The sequence below is a fragment of the Camellia sinensis genome, chromosome 14 (genome assembly GCF_055761805.1).
Source record: "Camellia sinensis isolate YWXY chromosome 14, ASM5576180v1, whole genome shotgun sequence".
Lineage (NCBI taxonomy): Eukaryota > Viridiplantae > Streptophyta > Magnoliopsida > Ericales > Theaceae > Camellia > Camellia sinensis.
This window is the reverse complement of record NC_138974.1, coordinates 34,098,095-34,106,453: the sequence shown is the minus strand read 5'-3', so window position 1 is coordinate 34,106,453 and position 8,359 is coordinate 34,098,095. Positions and strand designations below refer to the sequence as shown.

Here is an 8,359-nt window from a genome sequence, read left to right as displayed (position 1 = left end):
AAGAAACAAGGCATAGAAATTGAGCGGAGCCCACTGCCACATCAGTAGTGTTCCCAAGCATTTTTTAATATCGAATTCGAATTTTTTTCTTTTTTTTTAATTTTTGAGTTGATGGGATTTGAACATGACGTCTAGATATATTTCATCATATTTAAAATATATTTAAATTATAATTAAATTTTACATACACATATATATATTTTATTTTATTTTTGAATAAAATTTGAGAGCTCTAATTTTGGAGGTCTAAAGATAGTTTTAGTGATATGACAAAGAATGGGTCCCACATATGCTGTGATGTGTGTACCTATATTTTTGTTTTTTTTTTTTTTTTTTTCTCTTGCTACATCATCAAAGCTCTCTATCATTGGTGTTTATTTTTACAATAATGTTTGAGAGCTCTAATGTAACTCTAATGATGTGGAGAGTATCAATGTGAAGGTGAGACCTACACCCCTCTCTCTGGCCACGTTTGTTTAGCTTATTAGGTTGGATAGGATTATTAGTGAGATGATTGTTAGTTAAGAGATTATTAATGTATGGATTGTTAGTGAGAGGATTAAATAAAAGTGTGTTTGTTTTGATGATAGTGCTAGAGATGATTAGTGATAAGATTATTAAATTATTTTTATATAAAATAAATAAATAAATTATTTCTATATTAAAAAAAACTAAAACAAATATTAAAACAAATAGATGTATTTGGTAAAAAAAATTTAAAAAATAAATTTTTTATATAAAATAGACTTAATCCCCTCATTATTTTCCTAGTCCCACCTAAAATTCACCCAAGCTAATCCCCTATAAAGGGGAATTACTAAGCTCCCTTCACTACTAATTCTATCACATTTTGTTGCATCCAAACAAGAGTTTGGTAGGTCCCACGGATTGGTAATCCAATCCACTCTCCCAAACCCCCCAATCAAACATGGCATCTATCTCTCACTACTATCTCTTTCTTCCACCTCATTAGAGTTCCATTTAGAACTTTCAAATTAAAATTATGTATCATTACACTTAGGCTACGTTTGTTTGGCGGATTGGGTTCGATGAGATTGTTAGTGAAAGGATTGTTAATGAAGGGATTGTTAATGTGAAGATTGTTAGTGAGTGGATTAAGTAAAAGTATGTTTGTTTTGATGATAGTGTGGGAGATAATTAGTGATGTGATTGTTAAATTATTTTTATATAAAATAAATAAATAAATTATTTTTATATTAAAAAAAATTAAAACAAATATTAAAGTAAACAAGTGCACTTGGTAAAAAACAATGAAATTAAAAAAATAATTTTTTTATATAAAATAGACTCAATTCCCTCACTATTCTCCTAATCTTATCCAAAATCTATCCAAACTAATCCTCCTATGTAAGGGTATTCATAGTCTCATGGGACTACTAGTCCCCTCCTATTTTTGTCAACCAAACATGAACTATGTAAGGTCCACGAGATTTCTTGTCCAATCACCCACCTATAAAGCCAAACAAATATGGCCTTATTTTTATACAAATAGCATTATTAAACCCAAAGGCATATTTATGTCAAATCAAGGGGAATATTGGTCGGAATACAAAGATCTTCGACCACAAATAACAAATTCGGGTTTGTTTGATTTTAATTTTTTTAGTTAAAAAAATATAAAAGATAAAATAAATTAAATACGTCAGTAAAATAAAATATCACATTTAAATTATAATTATTTTATTTTTTTGTTATAAAAATTAAAAAATCAAATCAAATAAATTTTTAATCTCAGATTAAAATAATTAAAAAATTAAAAAGTTAACTAAAAAAAGTCTATTGCCAAATGAGGACTAACAATAATAAAAAATACATTTTTTTTGGCAGAATTATTTATTAAAAAAATTAATAATTATTAATATTTACAAAACTTATCATTTAACTAAAATTATTTTTTAAAAACCTGGCTGAATTGTAATTTCGTCCTATTTAATTTCTGTTTGATTCGAAAGCTAAAAAAGAGTCGTGGTGAGCAACAATTTTTTTCTCCCCCCGTCTCTCTCTCTCTCTCCTCCTGTCTTCTCTTTCTCTCTCTAGAAATTCTATTCTCTCTCATCCACAATGCCTTACGTCTCGCTTTGAAATTGTTTGATGTGATGTCATGCCCTCCTTCCCTAAGATTAGCTTGAGTTTTCCGCTCTCTCCCTTGTTAAGATTTGATTTTTATCCTTTTTTTTAGTCGTATCTAATCGATTCTTTCGTCATTTATTTTGTTGGGTTTTAGCCTTAGATTCTTTATTTATTTAAAAAAAAAAAATTCTGTTTTGTTAGGTAAGATTTTCTTTGAGTTCACCTTTGTACTAGAGTCCTAACTTATTAATGGTTTGTTGATCTTCTATTATTCGAGTTGGGTTTCAATTTTCACTCTCTTTTTATTAATTCTTGAAAATCTTGGTCCCAAAGGAATAGCTTGACAGTAATAGCTAACGTGAAATTTCGATTATTCTTTCCATTCAATTTTTCCCAGAAAATATTGATCAAGATTATCAACTTCTCTCTGCTACCTTGTTTTGGAGTTATAGTCTTGTATTTGAGTCTGCAAAAATGGATTTGAAGATTGGTGGAGGAGATAGTAACACACAAGAGGGGGAGTTGGGGTTGAAGGAAAAGGATGTGGGAAGTATTAGTAGTAAAGATATGTTTTTCAGAGCAGATAAGATTGATTTCAAGAGTTGGGATTTACAATTGGAGAAACACTTGAGTCGAGTTTGGTCGAGGGATAGGGAAGTTCATTCAAAGAGAGAAGAGTGGGAAATTGATTTAGCTAAATTGGATATAAGAAATGTCATTGCTCATGGGACATATGGTACCGTGTACCGGGGCACTTATGATGGCCAGGATGTTGCAGGTGATTCGACAGTTACCTATGCTTCATTATGTTTAGTCAATCTGGAATTAATTTCATTCTCATCAGATTAAAAGACGTGTTAATTCACATTATAGGCAATCTATACTCTAGCTACTTAATGCTTTCAATTTTGAAGTTGTGATATGCTTATTTTGGTCGTAATTTCTTGAATTAGTCTACTTTTTGGTTGGTTTCTTTTTAATTGGATCATTGAATTGATAATTTCATTCTCCATGATTGCAATTTTTATTTGGTTCCCCCCCCCCCCGGGGGCTTTTCTTCAATGATTTCCGTGTGAAACATTATTTTGTAATGGGTAAAATGATACTTATTTTTGTTTTTTGTTTGAATAGTAATGATACTATATATTTTTTTCTTCTTTGAATAGCAATCAAAATGGAACAGAATAAGAAATTGCCCTCCTCATTTCGTTAGAGCCTTAGAGGTTTTGTCTAGAATGTGTTCTCCTACAATCCCCTCAATCCTTTTCTTTTAGGATGAGGGGTCACTGCGGTGGTGCCCCTGCTGTGGCTGCTGTGCCGGTCAAAACGGCACCATTTTTTTTTTGTTTTATTTTTTTTTTTAGGATTTCATTAACTTCTTATTTCATTACCACAAAAAAAAAAAGAAAAAAAAGAAAAAAAGAAGAAGAAGAAGAAGAAAAAAAAGGGCACAGTTTCATCTTTTTTTTTTTTTTTTTTTTTTTCATGTTCTCACTATGTTTTTTTGACATGATAAATTACACTTTGTCCATATATTTGGTCACTTTTTTTATTTTAATTCTTAATTTTTTTTTTTAAGGTTTAGGGTTTAATTTTTAAAATCCTTTCTTTTAATGCTAGATTAGCCATTCAATTAAAAGGGTGTTTAGATTTATCTATCTTTTTTTTTATAAAAATCACACTTCAATATTTTATGCTTTGTGATCTAAAATATATGAACACTACTACTAGAAAATGTAAGAGGGAGTTCAATCTTTTGAATGCATAACAATGATAACATCGCTTATCTACTGCTTTACATACACTTGGTTCCGGTTTCGATAAATGGGTTTCAAATGATAGCATTTGAGGTTATTAAATTTTATAAAAATATATGAGAGATGGACCCACTAAACGAAAGATAGAATAGAGCAAGAAGACAAATATTTTACCATTATAATCATTAGCAAGAAGGATTTCAAATAACTACTTTGATATTGTCATTTCAAATCCATCATAATAAAGCTCTCAAATTCAATCTTGAAATCCATATCTAAGTTGAAGTTACTATTATTCTTAGTTTACACCTTATTGAATATTGTGTCTAATGATCAGTTTTACATTATCTTTATGTAGATGTATCTATAACATATGTTTATACTTATGTTTATGCTTGTAAGGTATATATAATCTATTGTAATTTTTTTTCTGTATGTAATCTGTTGTAAATATCAATGTACTGTTAATTATCAACACCATAGAATAAGATACTTAAAAAAAAAGTTCTGTTTAATTCTTTCAGATTGAACCTTAAAATTGCATTTATCTAGTTAATATCACACATTTTTGTTTATATCAATATTCTCACAACTATATCTTTCATAATATAATAGTGAAGGTATTGGATTGGGGTGAGGATGGTATTGCCACGGCTGCTGAAACTGCTGCTCTTCGGGCGTCGTTTCGGCAAGAGGTGGCTGTTTGGCATAAACTTGACCATCCAAATGTTACAAAGGTAAAGCTTTTTCTTTTTTCTTCATCTTCTCTTCCTCCTCATCTTTTTGTAACATGCATGCGAAGCCTGATGGTTCTATATTGCAATACCACTTTATTCTGCCATATAACCTAATAACTTTACCTACTAATTTGTAGTCATCATACACTTAAATTTGGCTTCTATTTTTTTTTTTTTTTCCTCTTTTGATAAATACATTTAAATTGCTTTGTTGTCTGAGACTGTTCCTCATTTTCTTCCTTTTTAAGGCTTGTGTGAAATGATTTGTTTTCTCTCCTATGTGTTTTGATATTATGCTTACTCATTTTCTTTATAGTTCATTGGAGCTTCTATGGGAACATCAAATCTTAAGATTCCTTCTGACAACACTTCAAGTGATGCTCATAATTCCCTTCCCTCCCGAGCTTGTTGTGTCGTTGTTGAGTACCTTCCGGGTGGAACACTAAAGAAATACTTAATTAGGAATTGGAGAAAAAAACTTGCCTTTGGGGTTGTGATTCAACTTGCTTTGGACCTTTCTAGAGGGTGAGGCTAGTTTCTCTTATGATTGGATTGAAATCCAAACGGAAATTTTGTTTACATATGTTTTGAATACTCTGTTTTTTTCTTTTTTACAGTTTGAGCTATCTTCACTCGAAGAAGATTGTACATCGTGATGTTAAAACAGAAAATATGTTGCTAGATTCTCGCAGAACTCTAAAAATTGCTGATTTTGGTGTTGCTCGAGTTGAAGCTCAAAACCCGAGGGACATGACTGGGGAAACTGGTACCCTTGGGTACATGGCCCCCGAGGTATTTGCACCTTGTTACTCTTCAGGAAATCAAATTTCATAATGGAAAAGCTAAATGGTTGAAATGTCCAAACAATCTAATGGCATAATTTTCAGGTCCTCGATGGCAAGCCTTACAATAGGAAATGCGATGTCTACAGTTTCGGAATATGCTTATGGGAAATCTATTGCTGTGACATGCCTTATCCTGATCTTAGCTTTGCCGAAGTATCTTCTGCAGTTGTTCGCCAGGTTTGTCAGCTGCATATGCAAAACATTGTTTCAAGCATTTTCATCATGTATGTAAGCTTGTATGCATCTGGAAATGCATCCACATTTAGAATCACCCAATAGGAGATGAGTTGAAAACAAGCTCAATCAATCCCCGTGTGCCTATGCTAGTATATTGATGATAAATTACCTTCTTTTAGGATCAAACCCAACAGTTTCATAGATATGAAAGTTCTAGCTTTAAATGGGTTGGATGCTAATTTGTTTATAAGGGTGCTTGGGTCGAGCAGGACCCTCCTAGAGACTTATTTTGTTGCAGCCTTGCAGGCTTCTTCATATGACTCTATATTGACAATTATAACTTTTGAATTGGTTTTTGATAGAATCTGCGCCCAGATATCCCTAGATGTTGCCCGAGTTCATTGGCGAGCATCATGAAGAAATGCTGGGATGCAAACCCTGAAAAACGCCCAGAGATGGATGAGGTCGTGGGGTTGTTAGAAGCCATAGACACAAGCAAAGGAGGTGGCATGATACCTGAAGACCAGGCTCATGGCTGCTTCTGTTTCAGCAAACCTCGCGGTCCATGATTTTTTCGGGGAAGGTTTTCATACTCATCAAAAGTATCTGTAGCCCATGAACGTTGAAATTTTACACATTAGAATGTATGGAAGCCAATTTTTTTCTTTGCCGAAGCTGTTATAGCATTTTCCAAGGTTGCGACTGCAAATCTTGTCAGTTGATGGGCTGTTTTTGAAAATAAAGCCAGGTTTTGTGAGAATTGCATTTAGTCAATAATCATTGTAATTTTTTCTTATACAGTTCATTTCTATTGAATGATTTGGGGAGAAAAGAGAACGACTTCTTCGTTATTGCTTGTTTGGATAATTTACGATGAAAGAAATGGAGAGGAATGAGAACTGGAGATAAATCATAATCCCTTATTAACTCACTTTTGAATCTCTTAAAAAAGTGGAGAGATTTGTAGAAGAATGGGACTTTACTTAGTAATTACCAATTTTGTTCTTGATTTTTATGGAAATTGATTTTTTCTTCTCTCTGCACTATCTTTTCCAATCAAGAGGAGAGGATAACACACTCTCTTCTCTTCTCTTCTCTCCTAAAGTGTATCGACACAAGACGAAAGGGTTCACTTCTATTTCTTTTCTCCTTGCGCTACTATTGAAGACTAATGAAGGTTTTGCTCTATACAAATTGTGGAAAATGGATGGGTTCGGACTAAATCCATCCAATTAAGAAACGGATTTCAACAAATCAAATAATTTAAACTTATTCTTAAATGAGTTCACTAGATACAATACATTTAGAACTCGTTTATAAATTTAAATAAACGTATTTCAATTTAATAAAGTAAAGCGAATTCAATACCAGGTTAAGTTTGTCAACTCTAATCTACACAAACTGGTGGCATGAGAACCATTGCCGGGGTGATGTTATGGTACATTTGGATATACTATACATAAGTTATATTTAGTTATATTTAGTTATTCATACATACCATATTATCTCGTAACTACCACATAACTAAATTATTTTACTAATTTAATTTTGAATTGGCAAACGGTGTAACCGGTTACCAAAAAGAGGGCAAAGGAAATCAGAGAAGTCCAATAGTCCCAATATCACATATCTCATAATCACTAGTCACATATCTCATAACCAACATCATATATTTCATAACTAATAGTCACATATCTCATAACTACCATTTTTTTTTTATAACCAATATCACATATCTCATAACTAACACCATTTTGCTCATAACCACACCACTTTGTTCATAACCAATATCACATATCTCATAACTATTATGCACATGAATCATAGCCATATCTCATAACCAACCCTTTGAGTCATAACCAACATCACATATCTCATAACCATTAGTTATATATCTCATAACTAACAACACTTTTGCCCATACCTACACGACTTTGATCATAACCAATATCTCATATCTCATAACCACTAACACATACAGCATAACATAACCAAACATCCTTTGACACCACTTTGCTCATAACCAAAATCACATATTGTATAATCACTAATCAAATATCTTATAATCATTACCCATATATCTCATAACCAATATCACATATATCATAACTACTAATCACATATCTCATAACCACATCACTTTGATCAAAACCAACATTACATATCTCATAACCACTAATCACATATCTCATAACCAAATACCCTTACATCACTCTGTTTATAACCAAAATCACATATCTAATAATCACTAATCATATATCTCATAACCTTTACACACTTACGTCACAACCACATCTCATAACCAATACCATTTGCCTCATAACCAACATCACATATATCATAACCACTAATCACATATTTCATAACATATGGAGGTGTAAATTTGGCCCGCAAGTTCGCGGCACACCCTAAGTCCAGAAATTACTCTCTCTCTCTCTCTCTCTCCCCTTTGGGCTAAAGAAAGGGTCTAGAGATTTGTTAAAAACAATTAATGAGAGAATTTTGATTTTGACAAAATTTGGATGTTTGTTCCAAATTTTTGGAGAAAATGAGGCCGAAATTATGTAATAATCATTATAAAAAACAAAATTTAAACATTTATGAATAGAGTCTTATAATAAAATAAATTATTAATTTATAATTTTGTCAATTTATACTTAATTTTTTAAATTTATTTTTAATATAAATCATTCATCTATTTTTATTAAGTAAAATTAATAAAAAAGACTATTTTACTCATCAACTACAAATC

General features: G+C 31.5%; 1 protein-coding gene across 1 annotated transcript; it reads left to right on the top strand.

Moving 5' to 3' along the window:
* Positions 1-1,756: 1,756 nt before the first annotated feature.
* On the top strand, positions 1,757-6,439 carry LOC114273396 (serine/threonine-protein kinase 54). The gene is made up of 6 exons (XM_082907352.1): positions 1,757-2,869; positions 4,464-4,585; positions 4,902-5,110; positions 5,203-5,377; positions 5,473-5,607; positions 5,970-6,439. Exons 1-6 carry the CDS (start codon positions 2,566-2,568, stop codon positions 6,174-6,176), a joined length of 1,152 nt encoding a protein of 383 aa, XP_082763478.1. The 5' UTR covers positions 1,757-2,565; the 3' UTR covers positions 6,177-6,439.
* The last annotated feature ends 1,920 nt before the right edge of the window (positions 6,440-8,359 follow it).